Source organism: Neophocaena asiaeorientalis, unplaced genomic scaffold (genome assembly GCF_003031525.2).
Source record: "Neophocaena asiaeorientalis asiaeorientalis breed wild unplaced genomic scaffold, Neophocaena_asiaeorientalis_V1.1 scaffold629, whole genome shotgun sequence".
Classification (NCBI taxonomy): Eukaryota; Metazoa; Chordata; class Mammalia; order Artiodactyla; family Phocoenidae; genus Neophocaena; species Neophocaena asiaeorientalis.
The window spans coordinates 665,841-691,783 of NW_020175468.1; the positions used below are offsets into that span (position 1 = coordinate 665,841).

General features: G+C 41.3%; 1 protein-coding gene across 5 annotated transcripts in view; it reads right to left on the minus strand.

The window, feature by feature from the left end:
* The window catches only part of LOC112415422 (zinc finger protein 350-like), a 58,679-nt gene that overhangs the window by 5,910 nt on the left and 26,826 nt on the right, over nt 1–25,943 (minus strand). The window contains exons 1-5 of one of the 5 annotated variants that reach the window (XM_024768403.1): nt 11,463–11,566; nt 4,887–5,197; nt 4,619–4,807; nt 3,080–3,206; nt 1,165–1,257 (exon numbers count right to left, since the gene is read on the minus strand). In XM_024768403.1, coding sequence (XP_024624171.1) covers nt 1,165–1,257; nt 3,080–3,206; nt 4,619–4,633 — 235 coding nt within the window. In that variant the 5' untranslated portion in view covers nt 4,634–4,807; nt 4,887–5,197; nt 11,463–11,566. Of the gene's footprint in view, nt 1–1,164; nt 1,258–3,079; nt 3,207–4,618; nt 4,808–4,886; nt 6,273–11,462; nt 11,567–20,117; nt 22,025–25,943 lie in introns of those variants that run through there. The other 4 variants (XM_024768402.1, XM_024768401.1, XM_024768404.1 and 1 more) reach the window with 4 other exon arrangements.

The following is a 25,943-nucleotide window of genomic DNA, read 5'->3' on the forward strand; positions in this document are numbered from 1 at the left end:
AAAAAAAAAAAAAAAAAAAAAAAAAAAATTCATCATGAACAGCAGACCCCTTAACAGAAGAGAGCTCTGCTGGTGGGGAACATGGGAGGTAATGCCTGAATGGCCAGGATGGAGGACGCACAGGAATAAGGGAGAACCTAAACTTCTAGGGTTTCCTGGGAGGGAAGATTATCTTGGGTCCTTGCAGTTACTGGAAACTCAGGAGAGCTGCCATTGAGATGAGTAAATTATATAGAAGCCAAGTCTGTGGTGGAGAACATGGGGGAGAGATCAATTTGGGAGTCTTATCCAGGGAACCGAAGGAGTTTATTAGCTTGTTAGAATGAAGAAAACTTGGAAGGTTAGGAGATCATTGAGTAAAATGGAAAACAAAACCTTTGGAAAACCTCAGAGCGGGGACAAGGCACAGTGAAGACCAGTTTACTTTGGGGATCGGCATCCAAGATGGGGTGGATGTGAGGAAGGAAATCAGCATTACCAGTGGGGCAGAAAGGTGCAGTAACCAGAAGACATTGAGGAATTCAAAAGTTTTCTCTTTGGAGAGAGGCCTTGGAAGGTGGAATTTCATAGAAAAGGAGGTAGAAGTGTACGAAGAAGAAGGAAAAGATATGAGAATCCGGGAACTTCCCTGGTGGTGCATTGGTCAAGGATCCGCCTGCCAATGCAGGGAACACGGGTTCGAGCCCCAGTCCGAGAAGATCCCACATGCCACAGAGCAACTAAGACCGTGCGCCACAACTACTGAGCCTGTGCTCTAGAGCCCGCGAACCACAACTACTGAGTCTGTGTGCCACAACTACTGAAGCCCACGTGCCTAGAGCCCGTGCTCTGCAACAAGAGAAGCCACTGAAATGAGAAGCACATGCACTGCAACGAAGAGTAACCCCCACTTGCTGCAACTAGAGAAACCCTGCATGCAGCAACGAAGATCCAGTGCAGCCAAAAAATAAATAAATTTATTTTTTAAAAAAAGATATGAGAACACTAGGAAAAAGAAAACTATGCAAACAAAAAACAAGATGGGGGTAAAAAAAAAGAAACAAATCCCAGAAAAGATAGAATCTTCCCTAAGATGGGATACATTTTTCTCTAAACTCCTACAAAGAAAAAGAGGTCTGGCACCGGGATTTCCACGGCCTGTCACCTTGCTGGTCTCTCACTCACCTGAACGGGTTTGACAGTGGATTTCATCTTCCATCGTCCATGGTTCTCCTTGACCCAACTTGGACAGTACATTTGGTTTCCTGGCTTGAAAACCTATTCATGGAAAATGATACAAGATTTAGACGCAGTGAATGGCGCATGGGGTCCATGAAAACCACAGAATCCTACCTCAGAGGACAATACGGTTTTCACATTTTGAAGGAAAAACACACCCCTCTGTGAGTCTCCTCTCCTGTCAATCCTTCTGCTTCACTTCTGACACCAGATATGTGGGTTTTCCACACATCAAGGAATTCTGCAACACCAACTGACACTGACGGGGTGTCCTCCGATTTAATTCAATTCTGACACGATCTACCCGGTGATAGGGTCAGATAATACAGGTTAGGGGTACACTCCCATAAGACTTCGGCTCCGCTCCTGCATTTCTGGCACCAACTGTAAATTCAAGCTGTTTCCTGGGCTTCTGATCAACCATGAATAGATCAGAGGTTCCCATGACTCCCTTTCTCAGGTTCAATTAATTCACTAGAGCAGCAGACAGAACTCAAGAAGACAGTTTACTTACTAAGTCACCAGTTTATTATAAAAGGATACCCAGGGAGCTCAGCTCGGTGCTCTGTGATGACCTATATATGGTGGGGGAGGGGGGAGGTCCAAGCGGGAGGGGATATAGGTATACACAGTGCTGATTCACTTCATTGTACAGCAGAAACTAACACAACATTGTAAAGCAATTCTACTACAATAAAAAAAATAAATAAAAATTTAAAACTTAAAAATAAATCAATAAAAAAATAAAAGGATACAACTCAGGAACAGCCAGATGGAAGAGAATACAGTACAAGGCATGTGGGAAAGGCCACAGAGCTTCCATGCTCTCTCTGGGGGCACCCCTCCCCTGGCACCGCCAAATGGCCACCAATCTGAAAGCTCTCCGAGCCTGTCCCTGTGGAGTTTCATAGAGGCTTCACTATATAGCCATGACGGATTAAATCGTGAGGCTTTGAAATATTTCCAGACATTGTCAAATGTCCCCTGGGAAACAAATCGGCCCCAGTTGAGAACCACTGACCTAATGGGGGAGAGAGCTGGAAAATGGTAAATGCACAGAGAAGATGGGTGTGACAAGAGACCCTCACAGTTGCTGCTGAATTTTTAATTATAAATGACTGATTGTTTAGTAGAAACTCTATATGTTGCAGCAGATATGGAAATTATTCATTATTGTAGTTAAAATGGTACAAGCTGTGGTCATTGTGTTAATCACTGTTAAAGTATTGTTGTTTGCAGTATGCATATACAGGTATGCAGAGAAGAATGAAACTCCTCTGACCAAGGACTTATTAAACTATGTTCTAATTGTCAAAAAAACAAAACAAAACAAAAAAACATCGGGCTTTGGGACTTATGATTTAATCTCCAGCCACTTTGTTCTCCCCAGAGGCGGGGTGGAGGCGGGACTGAAAGTTGCAACCCTCTAAATCATGGGTGGTGAGCTCAGCGACCAGCCCGCAATCTTAGGTTATCGAGTGGCCTTCCCCAAATCACCTCATTAACATAAACTCACATGCCGTGGTAAGGGTCCCTTATATTAATAACAAAAGACACCCATTTCTCCTTTACCCTCTTATAACTTAGGAAATTCCATGGATTTTAGGAGCTCTGTGCCAGAATTGGGGATGAAGACCAAATATATATATTTCTTAATATAAATCACAGCATTATACACAGCTACAAAATAAAGGCGTTTCTCTCAAGAGAAAGGAGAATATACCCACTTCTCTTGGGCCAGAGACAGGACCGAGAATCTACTGCTTCAGAGAATCACAGACAATCCAAAGCTTTCAGAAGCTGAGAAAGGAAACCCCACTGACTGGGCACCCTCTGAGGGACCCAGGGGAGCCGTCCTCACCCACGGACAGCAGGTTGCTATAGTTCTCCAGCATCACGTCCCGGTACAGGTCCTTCTGAGGAGGGGCCAGGAGCTGCCACTCCTCCCACGTGAAGTCCACAGCCACATCCTCAAATGTCAGGGTTTCCTGTAATAACAGTGGTGTTTAATGAACTGATCTCTTTTTGATGATATGGAAGAAATGTTAAAGTTTGTCTTCTCATTTCCACTTTATAGGCTAGATCTGTATATCTAGACACATGGAAGAAGCAAAAGCCTAATAAAATACTAGGATTCAACTAACTGTAACTGTGTAGTCAGTCATCCATCCATTTATCATTAGCCATTTCTTTTTTTTTTTTTGGCCGCGTCGCGTGGCTTGCGGGATCTTATTTCCCCAACCAGGGATCGAACCTGTGCTCCCTACAGTAGAAGCACAGAGTCTTAACCACTGGACCACCAGTGAAGTCCCTCACAGACGTTTCTATAATATGTAGAAGTTAAATCTTCTTGTTAACCTAGAAAACACCACATTCATACATATATATGTGTGTATATATATGTATGGGACAAACATATATGCCAGTGGAATCGGGATGACTGTGTCTTTAGAGCCAGTCAATCAGAATCTTCTGGGAAGCAACTCAAGAAGCCAGAATTATAAGAAACTAAATGTTTAATAAGCATGTTTAAAGTGTATGAAGAAGAAACTTATTTTTTGATATGTGTACTTTGTTATGATTTCAGCCTTTAAATATATTCTTAAGTCAGCTGTGTAATGAACAAAAATAAATGCAATATATTGATTTTGCCAGGAAATAAACTGCCAGGAATTCCCTGGCAGTCCAGTAGTTAGGACTCCACACTTCCACTGCAGGGGGTACCAGTTCCAACCCTGGTCAGGGAACTAAGATCTGCAAGCCATGTGGTGTGGGGAAAAAAAAGAAAGAAAAGAAAAGAAAACTGTAGATTAAGAATTCAGATTTGGGGACTTCCCTGGTGGCACAGTGGTTAAGAATCTGCCTGTCAATGCAGGGAACACAGGTTCGAGCCCTGGTCCGGGAAGATCCCACATGCTGCGGAGCAGCTAAGCCTGTGTGCCACAACTACTGAGCCTGCACTCTAGAGCCCACTAGCCACAACTACTGAGCCCGCGTGCCACAACTACTGCAGCCCGTGCACCTAGAGCCCGTGCTCCGCAACAGAGAAGCCACCGCAATGAGAAGCCCGCGTGCAGCAACGAAGACCCAACGCAGCCAAAAATAAATACATAAATAAATAAATCAATTAATTAAAAAGAAAGAATTCGGATTCAAACATGGAAATCAAGAGTCAGACATACTGCAAAGCCTGAGAAAACAGTCCCCATAGAACTGCTCTCGCTTCAGACACCGGCTGCACTTTCTGGGGTCCCCTGGATCACCCTCAATTCAGAAGCAGGCTACAAAGACACCCACGGTCCCCAAGACACCCTTACATGCAATAATTACCTAGAATGACTCAGACAACTAACAAACCCATTCGGGAACAAAGGAAAGAATAAAACAAACCAAAAGTCACCTGGGCCTGGATCATTTTCTTCTGTTTTCTGAAAACAGCTGGCAACAAGGAGGCTCTGTCGCTGTGTCTTCTGGATCTGCTCTAAATTCTGTTCTGTCTTCAATCAAGCATGTCCCCAGTAATGCTGATACCAAATCCTGTAACTTCTTCCTCCTTCTACTGATTCTTTTGCTCCTGGAGAGTCAGGACCTGTGGTTTGAGGAGAAAATTCAAGCTGAGGGTACATTTCCTCTGGGCCCAGATGCTAACGCTGCTCCTGGGCGCTCACCTTAGCCCAATGCCCACAGCATTGCCGAGTGTCCCCAGAAGATTGTTGCCCCAGAAGACTTTATTCCTCTGGCCAAAAAGCCTAAGCTTCTGACTGTGGTGGGGGTATTCCTTTATTCCATGAAGCTGAAGTGCCGTGACTGTCAAAGGAGATGAGGGAAACAAGATCCATCCCAGCAGCAGCCCTCAGGAGCAGGAGAATCTCAGGCAGTTCAATTATATAAAACAGACCATACGGGAGGAGAGGCGCTGGGCACTGCTTTCCTTTAAACCGTGTGCGCTCAGGAACCTCCTCAAGCGTTTTTATACACCCTGTGAGTACACAAACTTCAGTTTGAAAACCAATGTACTGGGCAAACCAGAAGCATTCTCTTATTAAGCAATGATGATAATACCTTAGGCGGTTTAAGATACATTTTTAAAAAGTACACAATATTGTAAATAAATTGGAAACTAGTAAATAAAGTTGAGATGCTTAAGACCCCTGTCAGAGAAGAGTGTAAAAGTACTAATCAACGTAAACATTTGACAAAGAAAGCTTCCATGCTGTATGTAATTTCTAGTGTCATGGTGAAAACGGACAATTGTCTCAAAGTACATAATTTCCAACCTAATGGAAGGGGGAAACAGAATGAGAAGAAATTCATTCAAAACAAGGCAAAAAAAGAGAAGAAGGAATAGAGAACTAGTGGGGCCAATACAGTACACTTAGATGACTATTTTAAAACAAAACATACTAAGAATTATATTCAGTATAAATAGAACAAGGAATCTAGTTAATTACGCAAAACCCAAAAACATGCTACTCTAGGTGACATGTATGAAACATAATGATATGGAAAGCTAGAGAATAAAAGGTTAGAAAAAGATAAACCATGGAAAGAGTAACCACAGACACTCTGGTGTATTCTCAGACAAAATGGACCAGAAAGCCCAAAAATTACTACAGAGAAAGAAAAATGCTTGCTAGTAAGAGGTTCAATTCAGCACATTATAGAAATTTGCAATTTCTATGCACCTAATAATATTGCTTTGAAATATATACAGCAAAAATGGACCTAAAAAACCAAGAAGAAATAAATCCAGACTGGACCCAAAAAGCCAAGAAGAAATAAATCCAAACTAACGGTTGAAGACTTAACACGCTTATCCCATTAATTGACAGAACAAATAGGTCACCAACAAACAAAGTTTATAAACAAAATCATTTTGAAGAATATAAAAAATATATGATAAGTAGGAATACTGACAGAAATTTTAACAGACTTAAATAAATGGAATGATGCACTATGAATACGATTCAGAAAACCAAGCATTTTAAAGACGTCATGTCAACCCACGCACCTATGGTCACTTAATCTATGACAAAGGAGGCAAGAATATATAATGGAAAAAAGACAGTCTTTCAATAAGTGGTGCTGGGAAAACTAGATACTACATGTAGAAGAATGAAATTAGAACATTCTCTAACACCATACACAAAAATGAACTCAAAATGGATCAAAGACCTAAATGTAAGGCCGGACACTATAAAACTCTTAGAGGAAAATACAGGCAGCACACTCTGTCATAAGTTGCAGCAATATATTTTTTTGATCCACCTCCTAGAGTAAAGAAAATAAAAACAAAAATAAACAAATGGGACCTAGTAAGACTTAAAAGTGTCTGCACAGCAAAGGAAGCCATAATCAAAAAGAAAAGACAATCCACAGAATGGGAGAAAATATTTGCAAACCAAGTGACCAACAAGGGATTAATCTCCAAAATATACACACAGCTCATGCAGCTCTATGTCAAAAAAAAAACAAACCCCCAAACAACATAATCAAAAAATGGGCAGGGGCTTCCCTGGTGGCACAGTGGTTGAGAGTCCACCTGCCGATGCAGGGGAACAGGTTCGATCCCTGGTCTGGGAAGATACCACGTGTTGCGGAGCAACTAAGCCCGTGCACCAGAACTACTAAGCTTGCGCTCTAGAGCCCGTGAGCCACAACTACTGAGCCTGTGTGCCACAACTACTGAAGCCCACGCACATAGACCTGTGCTCCACAAGAAGAGAAGCCACCGCAATGAGAAGCCCGTGCACCACGACAAAGAGTAGCCACTGCTCACTGCACCACTCGCTGCAACCAGAGAAAGCCTGTGCGCAGCAATGAAGACCAAACGCGACCAAAAATAAATAAATAAGTTGAAAAAAATCAGTGTATTTTTAAAAAATGGGCAGAAGATCTAAATAGACATTTCTCCAAAGAAGACATACAGATGGCCAAAAAGCACATGAAAAGATGCACAACATCACTAGTTATCAGAGAAATGCAAATCAAAACTGCAATGAGGTATCACCTCACACTGGTCAGAATGGCCATCATCAAAAATTCTACAAACAATAAAAGCTGGAGAGGGTGTGGTGAAAAGGGAACCCTCCTACACTGTTGGTGGTAATATAAATTGGTACAACCACTATGGAGAACAACAGTATGTTCTCTTTTTAGATTTTTTTAAGAGAACAACCATGTGACCCAGCAATCCCACTCCTGGGCATATATCCAGAAAAAACCATAATACAAAAAGATACACGCACCCCAATGTTCATTGCAGCACTATTTACAATAGCCAAGACATGGAAGCAACCCAAATGTCCATTGACAGTGGCACGCATAAAGATGTGGTACATAGATACAACGGAATAGTACTAAGCCATGAAAAAGAAGGAAATAATGCCATTTGCAGCAACATGGATGGACTTAGAGATTATCATACTAAGTGAAGTAAGGCAGACAGAGAAAGACAAATACCATATTATATCACTCATATGTGGAATCTAATTTTTAAAAAATGATACAAATGAACTTATTTACAAAACAGAAACACACTCACAGATTTTGAAAACAAATTTATGGTTACCAAAGGAGAAATGTAGAGGGGAGGGATAAATTAGGAGCTTGGGATTAACATACACACATTACTATATATAAAATAGATAACCAACAAGGACCTACTGTATAGCACAGGGAACTCAACTCAGTATTCTGTGACAACCTATATGGGAAAAGAATCTGAAAAAGGATGAATATATGTATATGTATAACTGAATCACTTTGTTGTACCCCTGAAACTAATACAACATTGTAAATCAACTGTACTCCAATAAAACTTTTTTAAAAATAAAAAATAAAAATAAAGATGTCATGTTTCCCATATATATATATAAAACCAATGAAACCTCAATCAAAATCCTAAGCTGATAACTATATCCATCTATCAATTATGAGGACTTAAAATTACTTTAGTTATGACAGTACAATATTAGTACAATGATAGACAAATGGAACAAAATCAAATGCTTATAAACAGACATGCATATATAGAGACTTGATAACAAAAGTAGCATTACAGAGAAGAGGGTAAGGATGTTTCTTTTTAAAAATGGTGCTGGGGGGGCTTCCCTGGTGGAGCAGTGGTTGGGAGTCCGCCTGCCGATCCAGGGGACGCAGGTTTGTGCCCTGGTCCGGGAGGATCCCGCGTGCCGCGGAGCGGCTGGGCCCGTGAGCCATGGCTGCTGAGCCTGCGTGTCCGGAGCCTGTGCTCCACAATGGGAGAGGCCACAACAGTGGGAGGCCAGCAAACTCAAAAAAAAAAAAAAAAAAAATGAAGCAAACCATAATGCAAATTATATATTCCTTCCGCTGGAGGAACTGGATAGCCACTTCGGAAAACATTTTGGCATCATCCATTTAGGCTGAAGTTATACACATCCTAAGACACAGAAATCTCACTCTGAGTATACATCTAAGTTATATATCTATCCCCCACTAAAATAAGGACACATTTGAACCAGAAGATATGTACAAGAATTTTCACAGCAACATTATTCATAACAACCCAAACTGCAAGCATTACAAGTTTAATTAATAGTAGAAAAAACTGACATATATTCAAACTATGGAATGCTATTAAAAAACAACCTTTACCCAGCTTGCAAGCTAAGAATACTTTCTACATTTTCAAAGGACTGTAAAACAAAACCAAAAAGCAACGTGAGAGACCTTCTGTGTCCTGCAACTCCTAAAATGTTTACTGTATAGATATTCATACAATATGTTTGCCTGACCCTTGTTATAGAGGGAAAAAAAAAACCAGACAAAAGCAAAAAACTAAACAAAACAAAACCACAAAAAAACCTCTGTGCAAAAGCATGAATAATTCTTTAAAATATTGAGTAAAAGAAGACTGACAGTTAAAAAAATCTGTATAGTAACACTGACATGTAGTTAAAAATAGGCACAACTAAATAAAATATAATGATTAGGAATGATTAATTTTTTATATGATACAACTATAAAGAAAAGACTTAAACTGCTTGGTATCTCGAACCGGATGGTAATTACCTTTGAGTGTGAAGATGTAATATAATTGCGAGGTGGCTCACAGAACACCACTGGGGTGCTGGCAGTGTTCTGTTTCTCAAGCTGGGCAATAATTTTATACTGATTAACTTGTAGATCTTTTAAATTAACAAATAAGTGAGGACTTCCCTGGTGGTGCAGTGGTTAAGATTCTGTGCTCCCAATGCAGGGGGCCTGGGTTCCATCCATGTTCAGGGAACTAGATCCCACACGCATGCTGCAACTAAGAGTTTGCATGCCACAACTAAGGAGCCCGTGAGCCACAACTAACGAGCCCACCTGCTGCAACTAAGACCCAGTGCAACCAAAATAAATATTAAAAAATATATAAATGGAAGAGTTGAAAAAGCCTGTTCTTTACACAGAGAACAGATTTGTGGTTGCCCTAGAGGAGGGAGACTAGAAGAGGGATGGATTGGGAGTTTGGGATTAGCAAATGCTAACTATTATACATAGAATAAATAAACAACAAGGTGCTGCTGTATAGCACAGGGGACTATATTATCCTGTGATAAACCATAATGGAAAAGAATATGAAAAAGAATGTATATATATATGTATCACTGAATCACTTTGCTGTACAGCAGAAATTAACACAACATTGTAAATCAATTATACTTCAATAAAATAAACTTTTTGAAAAAGCCTGTTCTTTAAAAAGACCAACAACACATATCCGTTTGTAGTGAGATAGAAAGAAACCTGGTGCAAATAAAAAAATATAAGGAATTAATAGGGGACATAACTCAGATAAAATAGACATTTTTTTTGCCCTGAAAGAATACAATGAATATTTTTATTTCATTAAATTTGAAATCTTGGATGAACTCATAATTTTATGATCCTTCCATCCTGGAAACATGTTAACTCCAGACCATCTAGCAGGTGAATTTTAGGGTAGGCAACAGGAAGGACACAGATGTCCACTACCACCCCATTCACTTTCCTCCTTTGTACTGGAGAGTAGAGACAATGCACTGAGATAAGAATGAATTATAAACATTAGAAACTGGACAGAAAATTAAGGTTATATTCAGACAACATCATCATCGACATGGAAAAAGAGACACAAGGAATTACTTACGTAAAAGACAAAACGTTCCCCCCATAAATCCCAAGCAGATTTTCACATATACTGCTGGCTAGAACTGCACTATATACCTAAGCTCATTTCATACTAATTGATCACTAGAAACGGGAACTGAAACCATCATGATTAACTAAGACCAACCAGTACTGGCATATGGGTCACCCTACCAGAAGGATGGATAACTAAAAACAGAGATTCTATTAGCAAAGAAGGAGGGAATGTTTGTCAGGCAAAAAAAGCAACAGTGTCCACTGCTATATATTAAGTGGTGAGTGCAGGCGTTGGCAAACATTTTCTACAAAGTGATAGATACTATACATTTCTACTTTGAAGGTTAAGATCTGTCACAACGTTTCAATTCTGCCTTCTCATTGCGAAAGCAGCCATACACGATACGTAACAGACGGGTGTGGCTGGATTAGTCCCTCGGTCTGCAGTTACTCATCCCCCTGGATAAAAGCCTAAAAAGCAGAAGGTTTCGAACTCCTGTCCTGGGCTGCACCATCTTCCTTCCCAGCGGTGGAGGCTGGAACCTCAACGAAACCACCAGCCAGGCGTCCAAAGCTTCAGCCCTCACAAGCCTCTGTACCACAGACACTACACACTTCTTTATTCATCCGAAACCTGGACCAGACATCCCCACATGATGCCCGTCCACCCTGGCCTCAAATCACTGAGCCCCATATTAATTCCCAAACCTGAAGCTGTTACCATCGTAAATACCACCTGCATCCTTTACAGAATGATCCGCAAAGACCCCCATACCTTGCCAGTCAGGACACCGTCGCTGATCTCTACAGATTCTTAACCGTTTTAACGACTCCCCACCAAAGCACCCCAACCACAGATAGACGTGCCAGACTCTGCTGGTTCCTCCCAAATACCTCCACCTTGGCGTTTCCCACCAGACCCTCCAATAATTCCGTGAGTCCACACTACACCATTTGCACCCTGTAGGAGTCACGTCACGCTGTCACAGACACACCTCTCATGAGAAAACACACACACACACACACACACACACACACACACACACACACACACACACACAAAACTTCAAGGGACAAATGCACACACTGACCCGATTTTCCCCAGCCCACAAGGAGAGTCTAAACGTAACCTTCCGCGAACCGCTTCTACTTCTGGACCCGTCGCCCAGATTTTTCGCCTGCCTACGGCGGCCGAAGACGGTCTGAGGCGTTTCAAGAAAGGCGGATGAGCGGATTCCGGTATTTCCCAGAGAGACAATATGTCTGCGCCCAGCTCTCCGCGGCCCCACGGGGCGGCCATGTTGGGACACCTGACGTACAGAAGGCCAAGGGGCGGGTTTGGGGCCGGGAGCCCTGGATGGTCCGGCAGGTGAGAAGGCACTGATGATATCTCATTTCCTGGCACTTCGACTCTTCAGAAAATTCGCAGATTTTCAGAGACTCGAGGTCTGCGAGGCAAATATGGAGCTACCTAAACTGCGTTCGACGGACTGGGCAGGAAAGTAATATTACCGCGGCCTTTATTTTACACCTTGTATTAAAAAAGTAGGAGGACGGGTTTCCAAATGGACCAAGAGTTCCGCTGTCGATATAGCAGCAGAGAACGAATTCCCGGAAAGAGAAACAGCAATACATCCAGTAATCGGACATCCCCAGAAAGCTTTGGAGGACCATATCTTGCAGGAAGTGGCTTTTAGGACAGAATACGATTTCGAGAAACAGGCACAGTATGGCACAGGTCATCAGGTCCAGAAGAAACGAACTGCTGGGATGAAGCCTAAATTTTGACTGGGATTAGAGGCTCGGGGAAAGGCCACTAAAAATGAGGCCAGTAAAGGTCTGGAGCCAATGAAAAAGGCACAACCACAATCGAGAGTCCAAAAGTGTTAAGATCAATAGCTATTTGGTCAAGACACTAAGATACTTCCATGGGGGTAAGTCTTCTCAACAAAAGAGGCTGGGATAATTGTATACCTATTTGCAGAAAAATAACTTAAGACCCATAACTCTAAGCATACACAAAAGTTAACTGGAAATAGATCACAGACCTAAATATAAGAGGTAAAAGTATGAAACTTAGAGGAGACAATCTCCATGGACCTAAGTTTAAGTCAGCCAAAGAGTTCTGCAGCAAGACAATAAAGGTTGAGACATAAAAGAAAAAATAATAAATTGGACTTAATTAAAATGAAAAACTTTTGTATTTTTAAGCACAACTTTAAGAAAAGTAATGAGTGGAGTCACAGATTGGGAGAAAGTATTGACACATTTAACATGTGATAAAAGGACTTATATTCAGAATAAAGAGTTCTCAAAACTCAACAATTCAACTATCCAGTTACTTTTCTTTTTATATAGAATTTTATTTTATCTTATTTTAATTTTAATTGGAGTATAGTTGCTTTACAGTATCGTGTTTACACTGTACAGCAAGGTGAATCAGCTATATGTATACATATATCCCCTGGTTTTTGGATTTCCTTCTCATTTAGGTCACAACAGAGCATTGAGTAGAGTTCCCTACGCTATACGGTAGATTCTCATTATATCCAGTTTACTTTTTGGGGTTACAAAAATTTCTAAATATTGGATCATGGTGATGGCACAACTCTATAAACTTGCTAAATGTCATTGTATTATATACCCTTACTACTGGTAAGTGTTATATGTAAATTATGACCATAAAGCTGTTAAAATGAATTGCTGTTCTATACTACAAAATTTATAGGGTATGAATATTTTTTAAAACACAACTAAAATTGCAAAATTATAAGCTACCTGGATTAAAAATAAATGGAGAGATCTGGGACATACAAGAAAAACAGTACAACAAATCTTGTAGTGATAATGTAAGAATCTGGATAATGAGAGGATCATAATATAAACTGAACATAACTGAATCAGTTACATTTTTCAAGTATACCCACTTTAATGCATAACTTTTATATGTGACTCCAGTTACCATCCTATTATACTATTACAGCCATATTATTGCACCTGTGATATTATTACAGCCACGTAATATTAATTATATATATACAAGAACATTTTATAATATGGAAATGTTTATAATAAGAGATTAAGTGATGAAACTAAATAAAACCTTTTTTTTTTTTTTTTTTTATAGATATAATTGATATAGATTATACCTATTTTATTTTTTAAATATTTATTTTCTTTAATTTTTTTGGGGGGGTTGGATCGGGTCTTAGCTGTGACATGCGGAATCTTTGTTGAGGCACGTGGGACATTTTGTTGTGGTACGCACGCTTCTTTCTTGTTGTGGCATGTGGGTTTTCTCTCTCTAGTTGTGGCACGCGGGCTTAGTTGCCCCATGACATGTGGGATCTTAGTTCCCCTACCAGGAATTGAACCCATGTCCCCTGCATTGGAAGGTGGATTCTTTACCACTGGACCACCAAGGAAGTCCTGATTATACCTATTTTAAATAAACTTTTATTTGGAGAAAATATTAGATTTACACAAAAGTCACAAAGTACTACAAAGAGTGCACATATACCTTCATTTGACTTCCTCTCATGTGAATATTTTATATAACCATGGTACATTTGTCAAATTGAGATATTAACATTGGTATGACACAACTAAATTACAGATTCTATTTGGATTTCACAAAGTTTTCCACTACTGTCCTTTTCCTGTCTCAGGATTCAAACCAGGGAAGAATACTGCCTTTAAAAATCAGGTTTCTTTGAATTCTTCTGCTCCATGACCATTCCTCGGTCTTTTCTTTTTCATGTCCTCAATTATTTTGAGGAGTACTGGTCAGGTTTTTTTTTTTTGGCTGCGTTGGGTCTTCATTGGTGTGCGTGGGCTTTCTCTAGTTATGGCGAGCGGGGGCTACTCTTGGCTGCGGGGGGCAGGCTTCTTATTATGGTGGCTTCTCTTATTGCAGAGCACAGGCTCTAGGCACGTGGGCTTCAGTAGTTGCAGCACACTGACTCAGTAGTTGCGGCACGCAGGCTTTTTTAGAAGTTGTGGCACGTGGGCTCAGTAGTTGTGGCTCGTGAGCTCAGTAGTTGTGGCTCACGGGCTCTAGAGCACAGGCTCAGTAGTTGTGGTGCATGGGCTTAGTTTCTTCGTGGCATGTGGGGTCTTCCTGGACCAGGGATTGAACCCGTGTCCCCTGCATTGGCAGGCAGATTCCCAACCACTGCGCCACCAGGGAAGTTCCAGGTATTTTGTATATTGACCTTCTCTTCCTCATTAAACAGGGGTTATGCATTTTGGAAAAGACACCTCTGAATTGAAGTCCCTTTCTAATATCATATCTAGGGGTATAGAAAATCAAAGTGGCAAAATTGTTCTACTGGAAAAGGTAATATTTGCCAGGTATCTCCACTGAAAATAGCAAAACAATTTCTGACCAAAAAGAACCATCATATAGAGCTATTATCAACAGATTTCAAGACTTATAGACCTTTAATAGTATTGGTGAAAGGACAAACACATAGCTCAATGGAACAGAGAGATCCCAGAAAAAGACCCACATAAGTCAAGTATATTCAAGTGTTTGATGGAGGTACAAAGGTTATTCAAAGGAGAAAGACAGACTTTTCAGGGAATTCCCTGGTGGTCCAGTGCTTAAGAACCCGCCTTCCAATGCAGCAGACGTGGGTTTGATCCCTGGTTGGGGAACTAAGATACCACATGCCATGGGGCAACTAAGCCCACACGCCTCAACTAGAGAGCCTGCGTGCTGCAAACTACAGAGCGCACACGCTCTGAAGCCCGTGCCCACAACGAAGAGCCCATGCGCCACAACTAATACCTGACTCAGCCAAAAATAAATTAAAAAATAGACTTTTTAACAAATGATGCTGGAACACTTAGTGGTCCATTGGCAAAAAAAAAAAAAGGATCTCAAAAGTATCTCAACACTTTCATCCCATAAGTCCTATACTGGTAAAGCACTGATACCCAGAACATAGAAAGAATCCTTAAAAGTCAAAAATAAGGGACTTCCCTGGTGGCGCAGTGGTTAAGCATCTACCTGCCAATGCAGGGACATGGGTTCAAGCCCTTGTCCGGGAAGATCCCACATGCTGCGGAGCAACTAAGTCCATGCACCACAACTACCGAGCCTGTGCTCTAGAGCCCACGAGCCACAAATCCTGAGCCCACGTGCCACAACTCCTGAAGCCTGCATGCCTAGAGCCCGTGCCCCACAACAAGAAATGCCACTGCAATGAGAAGCCCACACACCACAAGGAAGAGTAGCCCCTGCTCATCTCAACTAGAGAAAGCCTGCGCGCAGCAACGAAGACCCAACCCAGCCAAAAATAAATTAAAAATAAATAAATAAATTTATTTTTTAAAAAGTCAACAATAAGAAACCCCAGTTTTAAAAATGGGCAAAGACTTTGAACAGACACTTGATCAAAGATAACAGATGGCAAACAAGCATATGAAAAAATGGTCTACATCATTTGTTATTAGGGACATGCAAATTAAAACAGCTATATGAGGGCTTCCCTGGTGGTGCAGTTGTTGAGAGTCCGCCTGCCAATGCAGGGTACACCGGTTCGTGCCCCAGTCTGGGAAGATCCCACATGCTGCGGAGCAGCTAGGCCCGTGAGCCATGGCCGCTGAGCCTGCGCGTCCGGAGCCTGTGCTCTGCAACAGGAGAGGCCACAACAGTGAGAGGCCTGCATACCGCAAAAAACAAAACAAACCAAAAAACAGCTATATGAGGGCTTCCCTGGTGGTGCAGTTGTTGAGAGTCCGCCTGCCAATGCAGGGTACACCGGTTCGTGCCCCAGTCTGGGAAGATCCCACATGCTGCGGAGCAGCTAGGCCCGTGAGCCATGGCCGCTGAGCCTGCGCGTCCGGAGCCTGTGCTCTGCAACAGGAGAGGCCACAACAGTGAGAGGCCTGCATACCGCAAAAAACAAAACAAACCAAAAAACAGCTATATGATACAAATACCCAACTATCAGACTTGCTGAAATTCAAAAACCTGAAAATATGAAATACTGGTTATAAGATGAAATAACGTGAACTTTTATTATTTGCAAGACACAATGCAAAAAATACAGCCTAGAAGATAGCTAGATTCTTGAATGTATGTTTATACAGATGATCCCAGGTTTTAGAACGGTAGTCTGAAAAAAATTTTTTTTCAATAAAATGGCTCTCATTGAGGAGTAGAATTCAGGAAAATGGTTGTTCTTACTTGTGTCAAACAAATCTGAAAGGAAATGTCCAACAGTAAATTTTGCAGTAAAATGAACAAATATCCTGTCTTTATTCCACCACTTGACCACGGTGCATTATTCTGATTTTTGTGGGGACAATGAGAAGAGTGTATGTAGGAGACAAATTTTTAACAGGAACCTTGGGGAAGGATCCAAACGTTGAGCCTCTAACTTCCCGACTCCTGTGCTCTCAAACACAGACAAACTCTGTACTCCCTAAACAACACTAACCTGAAATTGAATCTGAAATTTACCACAGACACTCTTTTCCATTGACACTCCTCCCCCAATTCCAGGCTTCTCCATATCATGAGCTGGATATTAAATCGCTAACCTAGGGGAGAGGCAGTGCTCATTGGTTTTACACCTTCCATCCAGTTTTCAATTACCGAATCTTGCAGACCTAACATATAGACCCTAAACCCTGACCACAGGACCTTCAATCATTAAACACTTCAGATTAAGCCTTAATTTAAGGCTCCATCACTAACGCCCAGATTCCTCAGTGACTCAACCCAAATAGACCCCAAACACAGTCATTGACACGCATTCCTCTTCACCGACCCCAAAGGCCCCTCACTGGGGATCCTCACCCAGAATCAGGCTCAGCATATCTTGAGCCTCTGAAGACTCCTCTGGAAGCTGCCAAAGGCTGAACCCGGTCTAAAACCACTTCTGATTGTGATGTGTTCTCCCTGAAGTGCTTCTGTAGCTGTTGCTAGGGAAGCCAAGCGCCTGGGAGGAGTGTGTCTGGCGAGGGCTCTGGGTTAGCTTCAGAAGTCCGAGTTCTGGCCGTTCACAGGTCCTATGACATCACATGGCTCCATGACCTCACAGAGGTTTTGGCATTTAGGACGGGAGCAGCTTTAACGGCTGCTATCACTTGGCTGGGTGGGAAGACACAGAAATGTCTTATGGGCACCCCACTGCCTTCCTGTCTTTGCAAGAAATGGTCACAGGCATAGAGCTAAATTAAATTTTCAGAGGCCGGCACCTATCCAAGGCCAACGTGGTATGAGATGCATTTCAGTCATCAGTTTCGGCAAAACCAGCAAACTGATGGTGCCCTTGAACCCTTAGGCAGGAATACCTTGGGTACGGCCAGTTGCATGAACTCTGATATTCTTGTGGCAGAAAGGATGTGCAGAGAGCTTCTGGATGGATCCAAGGTTGAATTTACTTGAGGTCTATAGTGGAAAAATCCATAGTTGTATTTCTTTTACTCGTGCTACTGCCACACTTGCAACACTTCTGACACGTCTGTCACCAAATATCGGGGGTGGGGCATTTAACCACACCAAGCAATTCTTCACTACACCAACTGGGTCCTTAACTGTGACTCAGTTCTAACACTGTCTACTTGGAGATAGTGTCAGATCCCACAGGTTAAGGGCTCAGTCCCATAAGACTGCTTCCACCCCACTTCAGATGTCAATCACACGCAGCAGGTGCCCAAGTTACCTACAACTTGTCTGACTTGGCTACAAACCGGAGATTCCCAAAACCTCTTCTTTGGGTTCAATTAGTTTTGCTAAATGGCTGACAGAACTCAGGGAAACACTTGCGTTTATCAGTTTATTAAAGGATATGATAAAGGATACAGATGAACAGCTAAATGACAAAAATAGGGCGAGATGTGGGAGGGTCCCAAGCACAGGAGCTTCTGTCCCTGTGCTGTGGTGTGTTACTCTCCCCATACCTGAATGTGTTCACCGATGTAGAAGCTCTCCAAAGTTCCTACTATTGGGATTTCATGGAGACTTCCTTACATAGGCATGATTAATTAGTAACTCCAGTTCTATCTCCTCTCCCTTCTCTGGAAGATGGGGAGTGGGCTGAAAATTCCAAGCGTCTAATCATGGCTGGATCTCTCTGGTGACCAACCCCCATCCAGGAGCCCACCCAGAATCACATCAATAGAGTAAGAGATGCTCCACACACTCTTATGTAGAAATTTACAAGGGTTTCAGAAGCTCTGTGCCAGAAACCAGGGGCAGAGACCAATATGTCTATTTTCTACAATTTCACAAGGTCAAACAGTCAACCTCAAAAGGATACATCCTAAATGATTTTTTTTTTGCAGTACGCGGGCCTCTCACTGCTGTGGCCTCTCCCGTTGCGGAGCACAGGCTCCGGACGCGCAGGCTCAGCGGCCATGGCTCACGGGCCCAGCCGCTCCGCGGCATGTGGGATCTTCCCGGAATGGGGCACGAACCCTTGTCCTCTGCATCAGCAGGCGGACTCTCAACCACTGCGCCACCAGGGAGGCCCTATTTTTCTAATATTCTATAAATGACAAAATTATGGATACAAAAAGATCTGTGATGCCAAGGGTTAGTGTCGGGGAAAGGATGTGACTATAAGGATGTAGCATGAGGGAGTTTGTATTGACAAAGCATTCTAAATTTTTACTGGGGTGTTGGTTACAGGAACCTACCTATGTGATGAAGTTTCTTAAGGAGATATATAAAAACCAAACAAAAACTACTACATGTTAAAACTGGTGCAATCAAAATAAACCCTGTAGTTAACAGCACTGTAACAATTTCACTTTCCTCTATTTGACCTTATATAACCACACAGTAAACTGTGTGGTTACTATAAGATTTTACCTTTGGGAGTAGTGGGCTGAAGGGCATTTAGGAAATCTCTGGAATATTTGTTTTTCTGATTCTAAACTTACTTCAAAATTAGAAGTTATAAAAACATCAGATTTATATTAATTTTATAACCCCCCTGATGGTACTTACAAACTTGGTTAAACACATCCAGATCTGTTGTTATACTTAAGAAACGAGTACATTTTTCATTTTGAAGTACTTCAAATATTCTGAAACAACACAAACTTGGAACCAAAGAAATGCAGAAGTTAAATAATGAAAATTCAATCCATGTTGAGAGTAACTGCCACTATGTAAAATTTATAAGATCAATGACAAGGAAACTAGAAATATGGCTGAAGGTATCCTTCAGTTGCTTGTGAGGTGTAGTATCCCTTAAGACTTGTAACAGAATGCTCTCATTCATCATTTCCCCAAGGCTTCTTTCCTTCATTAAGTTGTCTGATATTTTGTTAACGTCCACCATATAGAATGGGTTTCTGCACGGATTTCCTGGCAAATGATAAAGCAATATTTACTACTGCAAACCCTGCCATATTCATTGCCACAGGAAAGTATTTCTCTAGTGATAACTGACATCTGTTGAGGTATTACTTCTGGGCAAAGGCTTTCCCACAATTATACTTCTACCAATTAGAAACATTCATTCATTCATGATCTATGATGATCACATATGATAGGGTTTATTTCCACTGAAGGCTTTCCTAGTCTTTCACACTCATAGGCTTTGTCTCAGTATATACTTTTTAGACATAGAATGTCCTAAAATATTTTCACCATGGCTGATTGTATCCGAGTAGTTTTGTAAATTTTTTCATCAATATAAAATATGAGGTACTTGATCACTAAAGATAATATCACATTCTTTGCATTGTGATTCTTCTCTGCTTACTATTATCTTGAGGGTCTACAACCGGCAACAGCCTTCCCCAAAGTGACTACCTGTGAATTCTCTTATGTTTATCAAGGATTGACAAGTGGGCAAAAGCTTTCTCACACTCACTGCATCCATAGGGCCTCTCTCCTGTATGTTTTCTTTGGTGAACACTGAGCCCTGACTTTGTGGTGAAGGTTTTCCCACATTCACTGCATTCATATGGCTTATCTCCTGTGTGAATTCTCTGACGGGTAATGAGATCATTTTTGCACAAAGAGAATTTTCCACATTCAGTACATGCAAAGAAGTCTTTCCTGAGTGAAATCTCTCATGTCGTATGAGGCATGTCTTCTTCTTAAAGGCTTTACCACACTCGTTGCATTTGTACGGTTTCTCTCCAGTGTGAGTTTGCTGATGTGTACCAAGAGTACTCTTCACGGTGAAGCCCTTGCCACATTCACTGCATATATATGGTTTCTCTCCAGTATGAGTTCGCAAATGTGCAACGAGCTTCCTTTTCGCGGATAAGCCTTTGCCACATTCGTTGCATACATAGGGTTTCTCTCCTGTGTGAGTTCGTTGATGTACAATGAGATTGCCCTTCTGAATGAAGCCTTTTCCACAATCACTGCATACATAGGGTTTCTCTCCTGTGTGTGTTCGCTGATGTCCAATCAGGCGGGCCTTGGCTGGAAAGCCTTTTCCGCATTCACTGCACACGTAGGGTTTCTCTCCGGTATGAGTTCGCTCATGTACAATCAGTTGGCTCTTCACGGTGAAGCCTTTCCCACAGTCACTGCATATAAATGGCTTCTCTGCAATATGAGTTCGCTGATGTACAACGAGATCACCCTTCATGGTGAAGCCTTTTCCACATACAATACATACATAGGGTTTCTCTCCTGTATGAGTTCGCTGATGTCTGATGAGAGGGTTCTTCAAGGTGAAGCCTTTTCCACAATCATTGCATGTATAGGGTTTCTCTCCAGTATGAGTTCGCTGATGTGGAATAAGACTCTTCTTCAAGGTGAAACTTTTCCCACATTCACTGCATACAAAGGGTTTCTCACCAGTATGAGTTCGACAGTGTGCAATAAGACGCCTCTTCTCGATGAAGCCTTTTCCACATTCACTGCATATGTAAGGTTTCTCTCCTGTATGAGTTTTCTGATGTGTAGTGAGACTAAACTTTGTAGAGAAGGCTTTTCCACACAGACTGCATCCATGGGGCTTCTCCCCTGTATGAGTTCGCTGATGATAAATGAGCAGACACTTTGTGGTGAATGCTTTCCCACATTCACTACATGTGTAAGGTTTCTCTCCCATATGACTTTTCTGATGTTTATTGAACTGCGATTTCTTGAAGAAGGTTTTATTGCATTCAGTGCACTCATAATGTTTCAGTCCGGTATGAGTTCTTTGATGTTCAGTGAGCCTGGATTTTCTGGAGAAGGCTTTCCCACACAGACTGCATCCATGAGGTTTTTCTCTAGTATGAACTCTCTGATGATCAAAGAGCTGAGACATCTTGAAGAAGGCTTTCCCACACTCACTGCATACATGGGCTTTCTCTATGTTGTGAGTTCTCTGTTGCTTAGTAGACAGGGGGTTATTGCTGATGGGTTTTGCACTTACAGGAAATTTAATTTCAGTAAAAGATTGCTCATGGTTAGCATGGAGAAGGGATTTCCCATCTCCATTAAACTCAGCAGAGTTCTTTAAGTTACAGCTTCTCTTCTGGTTTTCAAAACTTATATTTGATTTTAAAGGTTTTTCAGTTAAGTCAAACATATCACAATTTTGCTTTAACAGGAAATGACTTTCGCTCTGATTAACAATATTTGCAAATGTATTATGTTCGCAGCATTGTTCCACAGTATTTTGAATGCTGTGATTTGTCAAGTGATGCTGCAGAAGGTCATCAACTTTCCTGATTTCTAGGAAAGAAGAGAACAAGGAATCATTCCGCAATCTCTCATAATCTTAATTTGGAAGAAAACTGTTTCAAAAATTGCCTTCATGTGAAGTAACTATTTAGTGACAATTCTATGTGTGGTATAAAAAGAAATATATTTGGTCTTCCTCCACAGGGCTCCTAAAGCCTTGTAATTTCCTAAGTGTTTAGGATGCTAATGAGGTGACTTAGCATAGGGTTCCTACATAACCTCAGGATGGGACTGACCACCAGAAAGACTAAGTGATTAGAAGGTTGGAACTTTCAGCTCCACACACTGGCCTCTGAGAAAGGAGAGAGGGCCTAGATATTAAAGCTCTATAAGAACTCTTAACAAAATTTGCTCAACCTTTGGATGGGTGAACACATCCATGTGCCAGGAGGATGGTGATCCCCAGTTCTGGGGAAAGAAGCTCCCGCATTCAGGAATCCTTCAGACCTTGCCTTCTTGTACCTCTTCATTTCGGACCTTGTACCTCTTCACTTGGTTATAAACATAAGTAAATGTTTCTCAGTTCTCAGAGCCACCCTTGGAAATTAACTGAACCCAAGAAGCGGGTCATGGGAACCTCCAACTTATAGCCAGTTGGTCAGAAGCACAGGTAACAATCTGGACTTGCAATTGACATCTGACATTGGGACAACCATGTGGGACTGAACCCTTAACTTGTAGAATCTGACACTATTTCCACATAGATAGTATCAGAAATGAGTCAAAATTTAGGACACCCTGGTTTAATTCTATGTACAGACCACTGAAGCAAAGGAATAAAGAAGGCAATTGCAGCCTGTGAATCACGGTTAAAGGAGCAATGAATATGTAAGAGGTGGAGGAAATCAGGATATGTTCAAAGAAAAGACAAGGTTCACTGATGGACTTAATGGGAGAAGCACGGAAGAGGTTAAGACTCAAGGATTATTTCAAGAATTATGTGGTTTCAGCCACTGGGTAGGTGGAATGCCTCTTAATAATGTGAGGAATATTACTGAAGTCCAGAATGAGAGGAAAATCTAGCACGCATTGTGAAACAAAGTTTAAGATGGCTATTACAGGGACTTCCTTGGGGGTGCAGTGGTTAAGAATCCGCCTGCCAATGCAGGGAACATGGGTTCAAGTCCTGGTCTGGGAAGATCCGAATGCCACAGAGCAACTAAGCCCATGTGCCACAACTACTGAAGCGTGTGCCTATAGCCTCTGCTCCATAACAAAAGAGGCCTGTGCACCGCAGCGAAGAGCCGACCCCACTTTCTGCAACTACAGAAAGCCCACACGCAGCAACAAACACCCAACACAGCCAAAAATAAATTAATTAATTAAAAAATAAGATGACTATTACATACCCAAGTACTACATAAACATGAACAGGTTGAATATATAAATCTTTAAAAAGGTTTTATCTGAAAATAGCAATGTGGATATCATCAATATAGATTATTCAAAGATAGAGAACTGGATGAGACTGTGTTTAGAAACATGTAGAATAAAGGTGAAGGCACAAGGCCAAGGCTTTAGCCATTCAAACATGTAGAGTTTGGAATCCAATTAAGCCCACCTAAGAGAACCAAACATTGAGTATTGTGATCACGGGTACCCTGAAGATCCAGGTATATAGAACAAAATACAATGATGAGTAAGATGTGGATCCTCAGCATCTGATTTCAAGGTAAGTGTGACAGACTACTGAAAGACTGGTTATCATAGTCTAACATCTTGCCATCCTTCTTCATTCTGTAGACCACCATTCACCTAACTCTACCAAAGCACTAATTTGAATATTTTAGAATTTCTCTTATTGAAGTGTAGCTGATTTAAAATATTGTATTAGTTTCTGGTGTACAGCAAAGTCATTCATTTATACATACATAAATATATATATTCTTATCCATTATGGTTTACTACAGGATACTGAATATAATTCCCTGTGCTGTACAATACTACTGTATTGTTTATTCAATTCTACATAAAATAGTTTGCATCTGCTAATCCCAACTAACCTCAAATTTAGAAGAAAGCTTCTGTAACCAAGATTCCAACTAATAGTCTAGCTGGAACATACCCTATGTTCCTATGTAAAAAGGGAACGTTGGTATGCAGTTACTCCATCCCTGCACCTTGCAAAGAAATGAGTGGCCATGACTGATGACTGGAAGGTAACCTCTAAGTCCCTGATATGCTGCCTAGTAAGAGTGTCTTTTTAGACATGAGGTCTGAAGCCATAACATACCGTTTATACTAACAATGTGATTTGTGGTAGATGCCCGTTTTTTGTATGCCTGAGGCTTTGGACAACACTAAAATTCTGATTCTGGGGCCTAGAGACAGCAGGGTTGGGCGAGCTTCCCTGGTTGGCAGCACTTCACACGTGTTGTCAAACATCATTGCTGGGAAAATTCAGCACTGTTCACATGACTCCACTGGTAGAGGACAACCGGGAACCTTATGTGCAGCCTCTCCTGGAGTCTTTCCCATGCACATTTGATCTTTGATGACTTTAATCTGTATTATTTTATTGTCACACATTGTAACCAAGAGTATAAAAGTACATTCCCCTCCCAAATAATGCCTACTTTCTATAAAGTAGGCAAAGTGATCCACTTTAAAAATTGTATAATGCCACTCTTCTACTCAAAATCCTGTTTTCTCAACTTATTCAGAAAAGAATCAAGGTCTTGAATGCCCTTGATAGGCAGTTTGTGACCTATGTACCAAAACCCGCAGCTACTACCCTGTTACCCTTAACTCTAGTCATTTTCCCTCTTGTTCACTCCCTTCTACCCATGTAAGTTTCCCCGAAGTTCCTCAAACACATTCCAGACTCAGGTCTTTCAACTTCCCACTGTCTCACATTTGGAAAACTCCTCACCAAGGAAGATTAGTCATATCCCTCATCTGTGTGCTCAAAGGCACCTTATCAGATTGCCACTCCCATTCCTAAAAGGGCAGTTCCAAGCCCCAACACCCACTCTTCCATTAGCTGCTTTAATTTTCCTTACAGCAATTTTTACACTAAGACATGTTAGTTATGCATTTGTTTATTATTCATTACAGAGTATTTCAATTTAGAACGTACTCTGTGTGAAGGGACAAGATATATATTTTTTTCCTGTTTTGTATTGCTATTAGCTTCAAAACTATTATGCTATTAGGCTCTCAAAATGCAAGTTTTAAAGGAGTAAAGCTAGCACATCAATTGCAGAAGGCAATCATATGTATGGAACATATTAAGAAAACTTAGGGGACTTCCCTGGTGGTCCAGTGGTAAAGAATCCACCTTCCAATACAGGCGACGCGGGTTCGATCCATGGTCGGGGAACTAAGATCCCACATGCAACCAAGCCCACGCACCACAACTACTGAGCTCAAGCGCCACAACTAGAGAGCACGCGTGCCACAAACTACAGAGCCCACACGCTCTGGAGCCCACGTGCCACAATCAGAGAAGAGAAAACCTGCACGCCACAACTAGAGAGAAGCCATGTGCCGCAATGAAAGATCCACATGCCTTAAGGAAAATCCTGCAACCCGCAGCTACGAACCAAAAAAAGAAAAAAAAGAAGAGGACAAAAACTCTTTACTCTTTATAATCAAGATGATATCATATCACGGGATCATTGAAAGAGAAAGTGTAATCACATATGGCAGGAAACAGGGTTAACTGGGACTAAATGTCATCAGAATATGACAAGAAATTAATCAATTTTATTTCTACATTCTAGCAATGAATAATCTAAAAATGCAATCAAGAAACAATTCCGTTTACTATAATATATAGAAGAATACCAATTTATTTAGGAATAAATTTAAGAAAGGAAATACAAAACTTATATTCTGAAAGTTAAAAAAACATTGTGGAAGACATTAAAGGCCTAATTAGATTTAAAAAGATTCAATGATCATGGAA